The following is an 18,103-nucleotide window of genomic DNA, read 5'->3' as shown; positions in this document are numbered from 1 at the left end:
TTTATTATTAAATATTTATATGGAAGTATAAAAATAAAATATTTTTAATTAGTAAAAAAAAATTAAATTTATTTTGATAGTAATTTGTTGAAAAATGAAATAGTTATTTGTTAGAAATAAAAATCAAAATTGTAGTTATATTTTGGTCATTACTTTAAGTTTACTAGAATTAGTATTGTCAACTCTATATATTTGAAAAAATAATTTCTATATACATTTATGAATATATTAAAGTAATAAAAAAGTTAATAAACAAATAATCAAAATTTTATTTATGAACTATTAAATAATGATTGATTGAAGTATTATTTGAACGCTTACATAAATTATTATGATTGTTTTAATGCGCATATTATGGTTAGAATCAAAGGTTTAGATCGGGTTTTAGGCAGGGTTATAGGAAGAGACCTAGGGAAAGAAGTTAGCCGTGATGGGATGAAGTCCCCCAGCGGCAAAGACTCACCACATCCGCACATAGGTAAAAGGAAGTTGCACCTGTTGTTGAGGATGTTCACCATATAGATCATGCAGATGATGAAGTCTATGAACAGCCTGAAGAAGCAGTTGCTAACGATGTGGCGACTGATGCTGAGGGTTTTCTAGGCAGGCCCCATGACACATCAGTGTTGCAATACTATGTTTAGCATGTGGCCGCGAAATTTTGAAATGGAGAGATAGTTATATTTTTAAATAAATGTTATTTTCGTAAGTAATTGTTATTATTGTTGAAATGATTTAAATTATCATTTTCAAGAACGTTCGAAGCTGAAATTATCCTCCCATGGAAGGAAGGTTGAGAAATTTGACAGGCATGCCCTCGAGATCGAAGGCTTAGTGGCTGCCACATGATTAAGTCCTCTAATCGCATGTTCGCTGCACACTAGTGATCGGGGACTTATGTTTGCTTTCGTGGAGAGGTGGCATAAGGAAACCATTAGTTTTCATCTGCCGGTACGAGAGGTGACTATCACCTTGGATGATGTGGCATTGTTGTTGCATTTGCCCATACAGGCGTATTCCATAGCTTTAAGCCTCTTCATGTGGACGATGTTGTCTTCCTCTTATTCGAATTGCTTGAAGTGAGTGCTAAAGAGGCAAGAGCTGAGACGGTACAATGTCATGGGGCATATGTTCAACTATCCTGGCTGTGAGACATAAATCGAAGAAAATGTGATGCAGCACAGTGAACTTTAGCACTCGTTCATGTGATATTCTTGGTTGCACACTCTTTGCTAACAAAAGTGCCACACACGTTCATGTGATATTCTTGGACGCATTTCGTGACTTGACAGAGTGGAAGCTATGCATGGGAAGCTGTTGCACTAGTGCATATGTATGACAATTTGAATGATGCGTCAAAGAACAAGACCAAACAACTTGTAGGATATATCACACTTTTACAGGTAATTTGAAATTTTATTAAAAATTTATTTTTAGTTGTTTTCTTTATTAAGAATTGTGTTGAATTTATTTGTTTTTAAAATATGTACAGTGTTGGATCTACGAGCACTTTCCTTTTGTTGATTCTATTGTTGCTGCTGAGGATTATGATGAGAGGAAACCACGTGCCTGTCGTTGGAAGTCTAGGAAGGCATTACCAGTATCGACATATCATAGGCGTTTGGATAGATTGATGTCTGATGTTGTATGCTGGATTCCGTATGGTGACCACCATGCAATCAGAAAGTTTGAGATTATCTCTTTATTTTTCGGATATATCAGATGGGATCCATCTATTGTCATACACAGCTCGGAAAGGGTCGTATGACAGTTTGGGTATGTGCAGACCATTCCTCCACATCCTGCTACTCATTCTTTCTATATACAAGACATTAATGATATATGGATTCAGTTTTTTGAATATATTGCACTAACGGGTCAGATATGTGTAGTGCCTGACCAGTGTTCACTGGACTATATGGATTGGCTCTACTTGATATCTCATCCCTTCATGAGTCCGACACAGCCTGAGGATCCTCCTGGACATCTGCCCGTGAAACATCATGACACATTTGTTGAACCAGATGTTGCTCAGCATCTAGTGGCGACAATGACTATGGATGAAGCACCTGAAGATGCACATGTTGATGTAGAGCAGCCTCGACATGCAGTGGTAAAATATATTTTCAAATGTCATTGTTACTTAATTTATGTGAACATTCATTAACCTTAACATTTTTTTTTATAATGTTCTAGGAGGCTTGCCAAGCAATAGCTAAAAGGTTGGAAAGGCTGCTCAACCTAAGGATAGTGACTGAAGGAATTGAAGCATACATTGCCGCTGAAGAATGCCTAATAATAGCAAGAGGTGTCACTGCACAACGGAATGTCTACGTTCATTCGAGACGAAGGTGGCATATGGAAGACGCATAAAGAGTTTTGCGATTTACCTGGTTTTATATGATTTATGTATGCAATATGATTGAAAAATGTTTATTATTTAATATTATTTGTTTAAGTTCTATGTGAATTTAAAATTAATGACCAATTTACATTATTATGTTAATCCTTTAATAACCATAATTAGTGATACCAACTTAATTATTAAAGTAACACTAAACTCTGATTAGTGGATTCAATGTGACATAAACACACTAAGTAACTAAATATGAAAATTTAGTGAAATACATAATTATATCAACGTCGAAGGAAACACACATATATTATCATATTACATGACAATCGCAACAAGTAACTAAATGTTCAATCTTCACCTAATTCAACAAATTTTGTGTTCAACCTTGATAAATTTGTATACTGCTGCATTCTACTAATATATGGTGTGTGCCTAGGGATGGAAATGAGCGGAGTCGCTTGTCAAGGACCTATGGTTAGGCCTATTTAAGGCTCGGCTCGGTTTGACTTGTTTACTATAAAGGTCAAGCTCAAGCTTTTTAAAAAGTTTTTTTAGATAAAAAGACCAAAGTCAAACTATAAAAAAGCTTGTTAAGCTTGACAAGCCGACTTGTTTAAGTAATAATAATAATAACTATTATCTATACCATTTTTATGACATTATGAATGACAGGATGAAGTGGTATAAAGTGCTTAGAGAGTTCACTTACATGTGGAAAATTTTCAAAACGAAAAAGACTTAAGTTAAAAGGATAATGCAACCAGATTAATACTTCCAAAGAAAAAAATATTTTGTAAAGATATTTTCAGACAATTTAAATATTTTTATTTGGCTATATTAGTATAAATCATCTCTAATCCATATATTTTTTAATATTATGTTCTTTTTTTTCATTTTCTTTTGATATACTTTGTGTTTTAATAACTTGAATTCAATATGATTTTGTTTATCAATTATTTTTGGATTTGTACATTACTTATAAGAAATTTTATAAGTTTCTTTTTTTAGTTAGTATTTCACTAGGTTATAAAACCATTAATTGGTTAAAGACGTCTTTAAGCAGACTTTTAAATAGACTCGTAGGCCAAACCAGACTTTTATGTAAGCCGAGCCGAGCCTTTAAACAAAGTCTATGACAGGTAATGAGTCAAACTCAAGCCTAATAAAGTTTGGCTTGGCTTGACTCATTTCCACCTCTATGTGTGCCACTGCTTTTCCAGATGATGACAATGTGTAGACCATAACAACGCTATTGGTGATAATGGACAACGGTCTCTTAGAAATACCTATTACATAAGCACATACTCATTGAAAATACCATGGGACATATTTTTTTACAATAATTATACAAAGAGGATAATCATGCATTTACCTGAACAAAATTATTGGCATACACATGACTGATACATATGACGCGATGCACAGAAGAATCTGTTGGTAGTTGACTTCTAAGAGGGAAAAATGTTATGTTTTGTCGAGGTGAAAGAAAAATAAGGATCACATTATACCTTGATGCAATGTCATATCCCATGGCGTTTATATTCATTCACTTGTTCATGGTAACCTACATGTAACAGTCAACAAATTGAATTTATTTAAAGCAAATTTAATCGAACAAAATGTAACAATAAAGTTATATACCATGGATAATCCATCAACAAGTAGGGACCACTTTAATTCTTCAAATCGGTCTATGCCACCAACCAAGTTCATATACTCATCAGACCATTTTGTAAGTTCTTTAAACAAATGGTTGCGCACCAATGACCATGAATCTTCACTCATACCTAATAGGGCAGCAATTGCACGATATCAACAGTTACCATCAGCTTTGACATCAACAATGTTTACAATGGAATCATGAATGCATGGATGAAATTGATCTAGCATCGGCATGATCATTCTTTGAATTGGTTGCTCAGATGATGATGCACTATGTTTGACTGAATAATTACTATTTTGCACAGAATGTAATGCATCAACATACTCTCAGCAGGACGGATCATGCTTAGTTGATGTTTGTTGCTTAGTCATCGGTCTCTTTTGAGCACCTTTTGTTTTCACCTTTTCTGGAGGAACACACATAGAGTTTAGATCAGGGTAAGCAATTTCCCGAACTTTACTCTTCAAAGTAACTTTCCCACAAACATCAAGCTCTTCAAATCGCTTGGATATGGTTTCCATCTCTTCGGTTATGGTAACTTGGGGCTCAGATAACCCTTGGTTTGAAAAATTTAGCCTCCGTCAAAACATATGGATTGTCTCAAGTGGTATGGTACCAACAACATATTTGGATAACTCACATGCACATGGAAGACCGTGAGTAGTTCTCATCACACATCCACAATGAGAAGGGTTTTTGCCAACATAATGTACACGCTCAAACTCAGCAACAATTTGATTTAAAGCATACCTTGATACCATGCCAAGTAGTCTCTTGAATAAGGTAATTTTAAAAACATGTCCAACCACATATGTACTTGTCTCAAAAGATGTGTCAATTTCAGTGTGTTGCAACGAGATTATGTTGTTCACGTCTTCCCAAATGCTACATAGGTCTCCAAGGTTATTTTGTGGTAGTCTCTATAAGGCCCAATGAGCAGACTCAATCCTGCATATGAATGCACAACCAGGTAAAGAAACACAATATTTTTTAATCCATTCAATCGCAAACCCTAATGACTACAAAAATTTACAATCTTCATACTTGTTAGTTATTGTGTTTCCTAAGTACATCACCTTATTTGTCCAGGCTTTAACAAATCTTTCTTTGTGAGGAATCACCCATGTTTGGTTGACATAGTCAACAAACATTGGTCATGGTGAGTAAACAATTTCAAACTTCTTAAGACACTCATCGAAATGTTGCTCAAAAAGATAATCCACCAAACTCCCCTAGGCTTCCATAACATAATCTCATGCATTTTTTTTACCAACAAGAGTTTTACATTTTTCCTTCACATTCTTATCAATGTGAAATCGACACAACAAATTGGTAGCCTCATAGAATACAGTTTTCACTGCATTCATTAATGCTAAATCTCCGTCGGCAACAATAATTCCAGGGAGTGCATCACATCTGAGGAAAAGACCTCGAAACCGTTGTAAAGCCATAACAACATTATTCAGATGTTCTCCCTCCAAATAGGCAAAGGCAGCAGAGAATATCATCCATGTTGGTGTCACACCAACAATATCAAGTAACAGTAGCCTGTACTTGTTATTGTCTATCAAAAATATCAAATTATAGGCATTGGTTAATTTGATTGCATCAGGATGACTCCAAAATATGTCACGTACAACATCTTCATCCTTCAATCTATGTCAATGAATATACTGATCCCGTTCAAGAAGCTTCATTAGTTGTTGTATTTCAGTATTATTGCCTCTTATGGAAGAACGATAAACATTTCTTGCATTGTATATTTGCTTGATTATTGTATAACTATTGGCATTGTGTTCCTTCAACGTTAGAAGAATATTTCTTGGTTTCACCATTGACTTTGTCATATTAGCAACAATGATCTTCTCATCCTTAGTCAGTAGACTGACATATGGATGTCCAACTAATGACTTTGTCAATTCATGATTGTGACTCCCAAAAATTAAATTCATCTTCCATCCCTTGCCTCCCACAACTAGTTTCACACGCGACTTAAAGGGACACCCACATTTTCTACTGTCAGTACATGTTCTTACCAAATCCTTCTTCTTAGTCCTATACTGACCACTCCTTTCACAAACAATTAAAACAAATGAGGTCCTCCCTCTAATACCATTATTTGTGTCTGATCTCATAATCACTACCACAAATCCATTTTCATAAGCAACAGATTTAGCCCAATGCAGAACATCATCACGAGTAGAAAACACCTACAATGCAATGCAATACATACAAGTTTAGTCTTTAAGGGACATTCATTTAAATACTATAATAACAATAAATCATATTAATACTTAAGAAGTATTGAACGCATCAGAATAATCAACATGTTCTTCATTCACACCAACTTTGTCTTCATTTTGGTCTTTCATATCAACTTTAGACATTACACTATCATACATCCATTGATCTTCGTCCATTTTAACAAAATATTCAAAAATTTCAATCACAAACAAAAAAAACCCTAACCACACCATAATTATAAAATCATGTAATTTTCGCATTTTTTACTGCATTTATTAATATAATACATAAAATTAAAAACAAAAAAATAATAATTATGTATCAATTCTTTTCAAATTAATATCACTTTCAAACTATGCACACTACAACTATCTAATGAATATTCTAGCTATATCTATTTAAAAAAAATTATCAATTCTATTTTTTTAATCAAACAATAAAAAATTAGATAAATAATAAATAAATTTAAAAGAAGCATACAGATTGATAATCTGTAAGAAGCATACGGATTGATAATCCATAAGCTTCATACGAATTGGTAATCCTTATGAAGCTTACGAATTGTCAATCTGTATGCTTCTTACGGATTGGTTGCAATCCGTATACTTCTTATGGATTGCTAATTCGTAAAAAAACATATGAATTATCAATCCGTAAGTTATAAAAAACTTACGGATTATCAATCCATAAATTTTACATGATTTACGGATTATCAATCCATAACTATTACGTTAAAAAAATCAAATGAAGAACTTACCTCCATCATTAATGACCAAACCAACCGTTGTGACAACCACCACTTTCCGATGAATCACCGTAAACAATGCACCTCCACAAAAGACAACACAAGAACAAACAACAAACTCTGACGGAATAACTCTCACGAGAACGAAGCTCAAGGAAAAAAAGCAAGGTTGCATGAAGAAGGAAAGCGCTGAACAACAACTTATAACAAAGAGGGGTATAATGGGGATTTTCAAAAATTGACGGGTGTACCAGCAATTTTGCTGGTGACCAAAGCAATTCCCTGGTTTTAATCCAATAACAGGTGTATTGTATATATACTGTCTTTTTATTTAATATTTAAAAAATAAGCACTTTGCTCCTTTGCAAGATTTTTTCGGTTACAAAGTATAAGAAAAAGAAAATACACATGAATTGTTTCAACGAAACTCAGATTATGGACTTGGTCAAGCCCAATCCCAAAAACGAGTTTTAAGATAATCTGTTTTCAAGATGATCCATACCGAGCATGAACACAAATTTTTCATCTCTAATCTAAACCGTTATTGTGTTATGTCCCTCATATATTTAAGTTTTTATATTCTTTTAACCAACTCTTAACTGTTAACCGAAGAAAATATTAAACTTCTTTTTTTAATTTTTATTTTTAGTTTGTATTTTCTGAGTATACAAATAATTATAAAATATAATGTTTCAAGATAATTCATTACTTGTCAAACAAGTACAAGTTAAGCATGACAAAAGTTCAATATGCACTATGCCATGTCAAAAAAAATTATTTTTATTTTATTTAGACTACAAATAATATCCTCTACTCAATCTTGTCTGAGTTGAGAGCATTTTCAAGAGGGTGACACAAGAAATTCTCAGTTTATGCGAGTGCGTATATACACACATAAATCCGAGACTTTGTTTTAGAGAAATCAAACATATACTACTTGAACTAACAAATAATCTCAAACAAACCCATCACTGCATCAAAGATTCATACTCTACTAAGTACGATGGCAGGGAGATATATGCACGTACTGTCAGCACACTTCACATTTCAATGACCGTGTCATTTTAAATAGTCACTCGCAAAGAGTCACGTTGCATGTACACAAAATACAGCATAATGTCTATATAAATTATAATGTTACACAGTAATTTTCTTTGTAACGTGGTCCACTTTGGTGAATTTGAATCTGGTCTGGCAGCGGTTAGTAGCTTTAACTTTCTGAAGTCACGTGTGCAACCAACCCATCCTATCCCATCAGAGCTTGTTACATAGAATTTGTCCTACAGCATTAAACAGGAAACAGACAGCAAACGAAACAAATTAATCGTAAGAGAGAAAGGGAGTTCCACATATTTTTTTACATAGTAAACAACACAGCAAGCATAAAATAAATCAGTTCGTGTTCTCACTTGTCATCTGCTATGCCATGCCATGCCAGAATAACTGACTACAACAACCTTATTGTGCTTTTCTGTCATGCACCTGGTCCCCTTTTTCCAGGGGTAAAAGAGATAACATCCACATCCTACACAAATACCAATCAAAGTACGCGGTTAAAATTATACGAATAACTAAGGTCCACTAGTAATAACTCCTTAGGTACTGCATAATACATCACGCAAGCTCATCAGCCATTATTAGAAATTTGGGTGATCAAATAGAGATTGATTGAAAAATGAACTATCAAAAAAAAGTTGAGCATCAATCTTAGCATTAACTATCACCATTCCATTTCCCTTAATAGCATCTTAAGTCCTCACTTCACCAGCGAAACAGATAGAGACAATTGAATACCCAAATTTAGCTCATAAATGAAAAATGAGAAGATCGATTAACCAATGTCTTAGATTACTAGTTAAGATACTTGATCATTTGCTAGAAACTCAGAATCATTTAGAAATCCTCTTAGACAATTCCTTTTCCAATACTCTTCACAAGTATAAAATACAGAAGGACAAGAAGAGTTTAATATCTTCTCGTAGCCAAATAATAATAATAACAATTTTAATAGAGTTCCATGAGCAATTTTCATTTATAGCACAGCACATTGGTGAAGATTTCTATTAAACAGAGAACAACATATAACAACTTTAATATATATTTTCAACTTGAGAGGTCAATGTATATATAGAGGCAGCAACAAAGAGGACACTGAAGGAAATGCATGGTAAGTTTAACTAACAAGGATTTGACAACCTAAAACTTGTCTAATTAACACAGAAAAATGCATTTGGCATCATTCTTGAAACAACTAGCTCTTAGAAGAGCAAATAGTGACTTCACACATCATATAACGTCATTAGGCATTAATCACCACACGAGTGTTTTTGGGCCACTTGCCAAGTAGTTAAGTTTAGTAATGCAATGTCTAGAGAAAAGGGATAAGCAATGAAGAACTTACGACACTTTGTCTGCAACATAAAATATTGGTAGTCTTCCCACTCCTGCAACTCTCCATTTGTGTTTTTCAAAGGATATTTCTTGCTCGGACTCTGACCCAGTTGCAGTTAGAACAAACTGAAATATAAAATGTATGTTACTAATTATTGATTCATGAAAAAGTTAACATGATATTTTAATTTCGAATAACAAAAGGAAATGCAAAAAAGCGTTAAAAAAACACAAAAATAAATTCAATGCAGGAGGAAGAAAGAAATACAAGGGAAATAAACATGGTCACCCATACCAGTGGAAAAAGTATAGCCATAATCCCATAACTCACAAGGGGAGAGAAAAAGAATATGGCCAGAACACAAGGGCTCCCTGTGTAAGGACATAAGTTACATATTGATCTCAAACATGAAGTGAATCAGAGGATACAGTATTATATATCTATACTAATAATAAAGGGAATATGATGTTTTGGTGTACACATTTCTTTTTCCATTTTGTCCCTAAAATTACCTTTTCAAATTTCTTTTTTATCTCTATAAGTACTCTCTTCAACCCACACCCCACTCACATCCTACAAACCACCCAATATTATTTTTATTTTTCAAAAAATTTAAAAAGGCACGCATGGAGTGCCTTTTCCCCCTAGTTATATATAAATATAATATACAAATTTTGTTCAATGTTCAATATTCTTCAAAAAGAGAGAACTTAGAATGAATTCTAAACTTCATCAGCCAAGGAGTCAATTTCACATATGAATTATATGGCATTCTGCTTAATAACTTCACACTTCACAATGTTGAAATTCCCCAATCCTCATCCATATTCCCTTGGTTATCCTTCCACTAAAATCCCATAACTTTTTTTGTCTCTTGCAAGTGTTACAGAGACTGCTTATTGATTTACCAAAAAAAGGAACTGCTCTTCCTCCTAAGGTTAATATTATACGTTGTTTTGATCTCGTAACCAATAAAAAGAATAAAAAAGCCAAAAGATCTAAACATATAAAATTCTCTAGTAGCTAAACATTTAATAAAGTTCCAGTAAATAAGTTAATAAAAATAACTTACCAAAACCAGCAAAAAATGGCCAGTAAGATTCAAAGTAATCCAGCCTTCTGTCAAGAGCCACTTCATTGAAATTCCATTTGTACCTAATAAAAAAGCATATTTTTGAACAAGCATTTAACAACTGTTAAAGACATCAAATAAAAAGCATACATGAAGTTATGGACCACATACTCGAAGCAGTAATATGCATACATCCAGGAAAGGAGTAAAAAGTTGAGCAGCTTCCCTATGTATGGTATGAATCCTGTTGCATAGACCTGCATATAACATCAGAAATTGCTTGTGTAAGGATAAAACGATGGAAAATCGATTTCACTGCATATCAAGGCATGTATATAATACCATATCAATTTGGAAACTGAAACTATAATGATTTTATTACCTCAAGAAAAAAAACACTCAAAAGGAGTATTGAGTACACCTGCTGTCCTATTCCAATCATGACCCTGAGTTAAGCAAACACAGTAGTTGAACCTTTTAGCAATATTTACCCAGTAAGAATTAATAGCAATTAGAAAATGAGAAAAAAAATGAAGTAACTACTAATTAGAACTTTACCCTCCCAAGCCAGATGGTCCTTTTACATGATGAGCATTTTGCACAGTTGGTGAGTTGTTTTGGCTTGAGCCTTTCTCTACAGTAAACTTAGATCTTCCCATTGCAGCATACCCATATCTGGCAATGTCATTGTACCTAAAAACATTCTGTTAGCAATTCTTATAGGAACAAATCCTATCTTTCAAAGGCAGACTAGTATATTCAGCAAGAAACAGGAAAAGCAAATATAAAAAATAAGAGCAAGAGCTTCCACCTATGGAGAAACCTCATAGCCTTCCTCTTTCCTCTAAACTAACTATCAAATTCACCCCCAAACTCACAATTTCAGAACTCTTTCTAATTTGGTTTTCACCTACAGTATAAAATATAGGGCCTTAGCTTTTGGATCTTCAGTTCAAAAGATGTCTTATCCTCAGGGCAGAGTTTGGGGAATTGACCTCTGATGCTGGTCTCCTCTTCCCAAGTGACCTCTTCTACTGATTTAGATTTCCAAAGGATCAACCATTCAGTCAGTCTTTCCTAGGACATTGGTATGATTAGAACCCAAGACTGCGTCAAGCTTGTCATAGACTGACAATTTAGGACTGATCCTTTTTGCCACTGAAATCTGCTTATGTGAGTAAAGTTTGACATAATCTCAGTCGCTGACGGTGACTTCCATCCTATTAGTATCAATACTGTTCCTCATATCTGTCCATGATATGCTGTATTTGATACTTGAGTGCCTCATATCTGTCCCTCACCCAGCATCTTAGCTACTAAGTCTACTAGTCTTGCCAGTGAGACAGCATGTACTATGAGGGAGGGAAACCATATACTGCAACAACAAGAGTAGAACTGGTAGTAGAGCGGCTAGTGGTATTGTACCCATAGCTTTTTCTTCCAACTAACCAGATCCCTCGCACACTTTCAGAATTCTTGCTAATTTGGTTTGGACCTGGAGGAATAAACACGTAGGGCCTTAACTTAGGATCCTTATTTCCATCAAATTCTCATTTAGACGACAAGTGAAACAACATACTAGTTCATGTCCACTTTACGTAATAGTTTATTGGATATGGAAATCTAAATTTGAGAATACTGCACTTGTTATTGTAATGGGAAAATGATATTCGACTGAAGCATTTTCCTTCAGAGCCAAACACTATTAGGCATTATCGATGCATGTTGAAATTAAGTGGTTTTAGGTATTGAGGGAGGAAATTGAGAGAATGCCCAGGGCTGCTATGGGATTCATATAGCAGAGGTTTTCTATAGTGGCCATAGCAGCCAAAATAGCATTTTTTTTTTTTTTTGCATGCTATAGAGGCGCTATCATGATATAGGAGTCAAAACCCCACTTTTAGCCCTGAAACAATGCTGTTTAGTTTTTTTTTTTTTGGTTGGGGGGGGGGGGGGGGGGTTACAATTTTCTCACCCATTTTGTTGCTTCAGAAACATAATAGGATTTGAAAGTTGAAACCCTTCTTCCATGACTACAGAAAGTTATCCATTTTGGCAGTGATGGGACAAGTCACAAAGGATGGTACCATTCCGATACCATGTTGAAATTATGGAACTTTAGGTATTGAGGGAGGAAATTGACAGAAAAGAGACTTAGAATAATGAGTATTACATTGACTATAATGTGACAGTATATCCTGATAAAAGCTAAAGCACGAACCCTTATTTATACTAATCATAACCCTAACTAAATAAGAAAACAAATTATGAGATATTAGGATAGATGGTAACCAAACCTAAGAGATAATGAGGAAATTAAAAAGTTAACCATAAAGATATAAGGTTAGTCCAGTGGTTGGGGAAGGGAGAAGGGAAAGGTAGCGGGTTCAAATCCCCCCAACTGACATTTCTGACAAAATTAACAAACTAACATTTACCGATATAAAAAAAGAAGGATAATCTAGGATATCCTAAGATATGATCAAGATAATACTGGATAGTTTCATACATTCTAAAAATGTATTTAACACCAATGTTGGGAGTCAAACTCTAATTTCTAACAAGAATTTTAGCCCAGAATTTATTTTGGATAGAAAAAGCAGTTTATAATATTTATTTGGGAAGGATTGTTTAGATGCATGTAAAATGGGACTGGAGGGCTATAATATTTTTACTTCTCGGTGTTCTTTTGATATCTAGTCCTCTTAAAATTACTTTGCTAATTTTACCTGCTTGAAGAAATTCCATTACTTAGTATAGAAGACATATACAAATATGAATTAACTTGACAGCAAACATGAACAATGAAGAACTGCCCAACAGATACAACATTAAAATAAAGATGCAGGAAAGAAGATTAAAAAGAAAAGATTACCAAATTGTACTAAGAACTATGCTAAACACGTATAATGGGTAAAACCAAAGCACCTGCAGGGAACAAAAAAGGACAATCACAAAATATTAATTGGAAATACATTCAAATTCAGAGTTTTTTCTTGTGCAAACTAGATACAGAAACGTATCTAAAATGCATTTCATCAAAATGAAAAATTATGCAACAAGCATTCCAAAATCCAAACATGGACTTTTGAGATTTCAAATTTCTAGTAGACCTTCCATGTTTTTCTAAATCAATGAGTTCATTTAACTCATAACAAAGCATTTGGAGCAACTTATTGATGAGACTCTGATTCAAGGCAAGACTTGTCAAAGTTATATTAGTTCAGGATAATCAATAGATTCTTTAAATACTATAATACTGAAATTCCATGCGTGTTATAAAGGCAAACAAAATCAACTTGGAGAGCAATGTAACAAAGTACTTTTACAGTCAATGTGCACTTTAAAAATAGTATGTTTCATACTTACATAAAAGAGCTGAATGAGAGCAAGACGTAAGAAAGAATAAAATTTCAAAGTGCCACCTAAGTCACAGAGTTTATGAGAAACAAACTGTGAGCATTGATCAGGTAATATCCACCACAATGCAGGGATGACAACCGAGTTTAGGACGAATATACTGCACAACAATTTAAAGATGTTGAAATAATTAAGCATGTAGATTTTAGATTCACGATTTGTGCAGGACAATCCATGGATGACAAAAACATGTAGGTATCAACCAATAATTGTCAATCAGATTTCTTTGAGTCATTACGTCAAAAGTATACATAATCCAATTCTTTGCCACAAATTCTCATTCACTGTGTTAAAATAAATCGAAGCTAGTTTCATTAATTCATGAGCTAAGCACTTCTAAGAGACAGATCTCCTTCTACAGACCCTGGCCCCTCCAAAACCCCATTGTTCAAATTGTTGGGTTAAATCCTTGTGCCCTAATATAATCGGTCACAGATACAAGTATACAACACCATAAAAGCTTGAAATTCATTAGATTAGAAAATGAATAGCATACCTTCCTAAGAAGATGAAACCATTCAAGAGGAAACACTGACCAGTGCGCATCAATAGCTTGTTGGACCTCATACACAGAATAACAACGCGATGAAGGCAACACGCCTCTACTAAACCTTCCAACCATAGAAACCCACCCACCTTCACTTTCACTTTCGCGTTCATCGCAACACTCTTCACTTCATCACCCACATTTGCTACCTTTTTGTTGCCTTCAATCTTGGTGTACAGTCATATATTGAAGTTATGGATGATTATTTAAATAAAAAACAAGACAAAGATGAAAGAGAATAAATTAAAAGAGATGATTTTGGGCTCATGCCCCGTTGAATATAAAAACATACATAAAAGGCTAAAAAGATTTAGTAACAGATGAATTAAAAGTAATAGTTTGTGAGTTGACACGGTTGAAAAAAAAAATAGTAGTTATAGAGTAACATGGGAAATATAATTCCAAAAGATATAAAAGAGAATATTAAAAATACCTATTAGAAAGTGAAGAATGAAAGAATTACTCATCATGTTATGTATTTTAATTTATAATAGAAAATAATAGTTATTATTAGATTGTGTACACGTCTAATTTTTAGTTTTTAACATTGATATGTTTTTATTTCGTTAAATATAAGAGTATTTTTGTTTTAGTTCTTTAAACTTAAAATTGCATTTTTTTATCCTTCAAATTAGTGAAATATTTTTTCAATCCCTGGACACATGATGTTAAATTGGGTGGTGACATGGCAGATAGACTTAAGTGAGATGGATTTAATTTTTATTTTTTTTTGCGGTAATTCAATTTTGATTTTACGAATCCCTAATTTAAGAGCAGGGGTGTTTGGCTTCTTCCTATACAGAATCGGGGCATATGGGTAGTTATTGGAAGCGTTTGTGTTTTATCTTTGTAAGGATTATTATTGCAATCGTTATAAGGTAGAATGTTGCATCTCCATTTTCACGTCACGCAAGTGTAGTGGTTTACAAAGACTAGATCCTCTTTGTAATTGGTTTGAAATGTGTAATACTTGTAATAGTTGCTTAATGTAATGAACAATATGCTGATTCGTGAATGTTTTGCAATGCTTTATGAAAGTAGCAAATTGCAGGTCCCATTTACTTTGTAAAAGGAACAACAAAGTTAGCTTAAACATTTACATATTCACATCAAAGTACAACAAGACAGCTACAAAGGTCGGCAAATTGTCCCCTTTGGGGCACTTTTAAAAACTATTTCAACATATGGGGTCATTTTTAAATATTTTCTGTCAGGGTGTTGTTTTGCACGTAAATTGCATGTATGTCCCAAGCAAACTGCCAGTCAAACTGGCGAGTTCGCTGGCAGTGAAGAACCCATCATCCCCATTGGCGAGTTCGTGGCAAGAGAGGGCAAAGGGTCAGGGCTACGTCGTAGGGGGTGCAGGTGAACGTTGCATGGGCTACGCAGGTGACAGGGAAGCGCCATTGGCGCTGGCAGGTTGCAGGAAGAACTCGCTACCATTACTGGCAAGTTGCATGTTCAAAAAAAAATTCGCTTATATAGCACAACGCGAGGCAGCTGCTCCCTTATGCATGCATTCCTTTCTTGTCTTTGGATCCCTTCAGTGCATTCTTTTCTTCTCTTGATTCCTGCTTCCAGTGCATTCCTTTCTTCTCTTCCTACTATAGGTTTGTGTTCTTGGTAAGTATTTTGTTAACTGAAAATTTTAAATTTTTTTGTGTTATATATATGTTAAGTTAAGTTTAATTGATATATTAATATTAATCGATAAATTTTTTATGTGTTCTAGGTGAAGTTTTTGATCCTATTTGCCCTACACTGTTTGGTTGCTCTTCTTAGTACGTGCTTTCGATAAGTTAATTTTTTTTATCCTGTTTACCCTATACTTTTGTGTTATATATATATATATATATATATATATATATATATATATATATATATATATATATATATATATATATATATATGTTAGGTTAGTTTTAGTTGATTTATAAATATTATTTTAAGAATATTAGTTAGGTTAGTATACATATGTTAAGTTAGTATTAATTGTGCTTTCGGTTAGTTTTTGATAATATTATTTTGTTTAGATTTTGTAAATTAGTATGGTATTATTTGTTTTATATATGTGTAGATTTTGGTTAGTTAGCTTAGGTGGTAATTTTAAATTTTAAGTAGTACCTTAAAATAATAAAATTATTTGTGTTATACATATATGTTATAATTTTAGTTGGTATCTAATTATTTGTGTTATACGGTACATTAGTTGTAGTTAATTTGTTAATATGAATTTATTGAAGTTTTTTAAATTGGTATGTTATTATTATTTGGTTTAGATCTTTTAGATTTGTATGGTATTATTTATGTTATATATATATGGTATGTTAGGTTTAGTTAGAATGTTAATATTATTTAGTTTACTTATTTTTTATTTTTTATTGGAATATATGATACGTTGTTAATTATATATATATATATATATATATATATATATATATATATTGTTTAAATTTTTGTTTCCATAGTATTTTTTGGATTTATTTTAATTTATTTGTATAATATATTTTATTTAATTTAAATTTTATTAATCAGAAAAAAAAATTGGTAACTTATTTAAATTTATGTATGTATTTTAATTTTTAATTTTGTTATTTGTATAGTATTTTAGTTAGTATTTTAAGTTTTGTATGTATTTTAATTTATTAGGATAGTATATTTAAATTTTATTATTTGTATCATATATTTTGTTGTTCAAATTTATGTATTTTGTTATTTATTCAGATTTTAATTAATTTGTTGTAAGTGAATTTAATTTTTTTAATGTTAAATTTTTGTTGTCAATTTTTTGTATTATATTTTATTTTACAGTATCAATGGCATCTTCGTCGTCATGTTCATCAAGTATACAAATTAAGTCTGGTCCAATAGATGGAGACGTTTTATGGATGCAACCTAAACATGTTTAAGAACATGTTTGGAATGGGGAACCAGACACAAAATTACACATCAGACAAGTTGTCCCGATTTATCAAGGTCAAGAAGAAATACCAGAGGAAATTATTCTTCTGCTTTGACAATCTGGTTTTTATTGGATAATGAAGATGGGCTACCTAAAAATAAATTCGTCATTAATTACTGCCTTGATTGAAAGATGGAGGCCCGAAACACATATGTTTCACATGAGATGCAGAGAGTGTACGATTACTCTTCAAGACGTCTCTGTATTATTAGGTCTGCGTGTTGATGGGCACCATTAATTGGTCAAACTAATCTTGATTGGGCTGAATTGTGTGAAGAATTGTTGGGAGTTAGACCACAAGAAGGTGAACTTCAAGGCAGTGTGGTCAAATTAAGTTGGCTGGCTCACCATTTTTCACAAATAAATATTCATGACGGTAACGTAGAACAACTACAAAGGTTTACTCGTGCATGGATCCTCAGATTCATAGGAGGTGTTCTATTTGTTGACAAAAGCAGCAGTAAAGTTTCCCTAAGGTACCTCCAATTTTTACGTGACTTTGAACAGTGCAGCACGTATGCATGGGGACCTGCCGTGCTTGCTTATTTATATAGAGAGATGTGCAGCGCCACCGATTACAAAATTAAATCAATCAGAGGTATGTGCATCTTAATCCAAATGTGGGCATGGGAACGCTGCACGACTTTGGCTCCAAAGAGAACCCCCCGTATTAGAAAATAAACCACTCGGACATAGGTTAGT

At 33.3% G+C, this 18,103-nt stretch overlaps 2 protein-coding genes across 9 annotated transcripts; one reads left to right on the top strand and one right to left on the bottom strand.

The window, feature by feature from the left end:
* The first annotated feature begins 354 nt into the window (after positions 1 to 354).
* LOC114378965 lies at positions 355 to 2,373 on the top strand. Its single transcript, XM_028337544.1, has 8 exons — positions 355 to 451; positions 532 to 594; positions 1,012 to 1,109; positions 1,293 to 1,403; positions 1,493 to 1,645; positions 1,723 to 1,776; positions 1,883 to 2,113; positions 2,197 to 2,373. The coding sequence occupies exons 1-8, from the start codon at positions 355 to 357 to the stop codon at positions 2,371 to 2,373; spliced, it is 984 nt and encodes a 327-aa protein (XP_028193345.1).
* Positions 2,374 to 7,919: 5,546 nt separating this feature from the next.
* LOC114378097 (protein EI24 homolog) lies at positions 7,920 to 14,696 on the bottom strand. Of its 8 annotated transcripts, none has more exons than XM_028336634.1 (11): positions 14,389 to 14,687; positions 13,842 to 13,992; positions 13,348 to 13,400; positions 11,031 to 11,165; positions 10,855 to 10,918; positions 10,665 to 10,729; positions 10,473 to 10,555; positions 9,695 to 9,771; positions 9,410 to 9,525; positions 8,418 to 8,533; positions 7,920 to 8,288 (listed from the first exon to the last, which is right to left on the bottom strand). In XM_028336634.1, exons 1-10 carry the CDS (start codon positions 14,550 to 14,552, stop codon positions 8,467 to 8,469), a joined length of 975 nt encoding a protein of 324 aa, XP_028192435.1. In that variant the 5' UTR covers positions 14,553 to 14,687; the 3' UTR covers positions 7,920 to 8,288; positions 8,418 to 8,466. The 8 variants fall into 8 exon arrangements, 6 of the variants coding, with proteins under 6 accessions (XP_028192435.1, XP_028192434.1, XP_028192437.1 ...); XM_028336633.1 differs by having other exon boundaries at positions 10,644 to 10,729; positions 14,389 to 14,685; XM_028336636.1 differs by lacking the exon at positions 13,842 to 13,992 and having other exon boundaries at positions 10,644 to 10,729; positions 14,389 to 14,684.
* Positions 14,697 to 18,103: the final 3,407 nt, after the last annotated feature.

The sequence above is a fragment of the Glycine soja genome, chromosome 12 (assembly GCF_004193775.1).
Source record: "Glycine soja cultivar W05 chromosome 12, ASM419377v2, whole genome shotgun sequence".
Classification (NCBI taxonomy): Eukaryota; Viridiplantae; Streptophyta; class Magnoliopsida; order Fabales; family Fabaceae; genus Glycine; species Glycine soja.
This window is presented reverse-complemented; position numbering and strand designations above follow the sequence as displayed.

What these genes read in the sequence shown, in the direction of transcription:
- LOC114378965 (XM_028337544.1), top strand. Translation starts at nt 355, where the DNA reads ATGGTTAGAATCAAAGGTTTAGATCGGGTTTTAGGCAGGGTTATAGGA. An exon ending in GATATATCACACTTTTACAG is followed by an intron (nt 1,404 to 1,492) that starts GTAATTTGAAAT and finishes AAATATGTACAG; the next exon opens with TGTTGGATCTACGAGCACTT. An exon ending in AGGGTCGTATGACAGTTTGG is followed by an intron (nt 1,777 to 1,882) that starts GTATGTGCAGAC and finishes CTAACGGGTCAG; the next exon opens with ATATGTGTAGTGCCTGACCA.
- LOC114378097 (XM_028336633.1), bottom strand. Translation starts at nt 14,552, where the DNA reads ATGAACGCGAAAGTGAAAGTGAAGGTGGGTGGGTTTCTATGGTTGGAA. An exon ending in GCCATTTTTTGCTGGTTTTG is followed by an intron (nt 9,772 to 10,472) that starts GTAAGTTATTTT and finishes GTCCTTACACAG; the next exon opens with GGAGCCCTTGTGTTCTGGCC. An exon ending in TGGCTATACTTTTTCCACTG is followed by an intron (nt 9,526 to 9,694) that starts GTATGGGTGACC and finishes TTTATATTTCAG; the next exon opens with TTTGTTCTAACTGCAACTGG.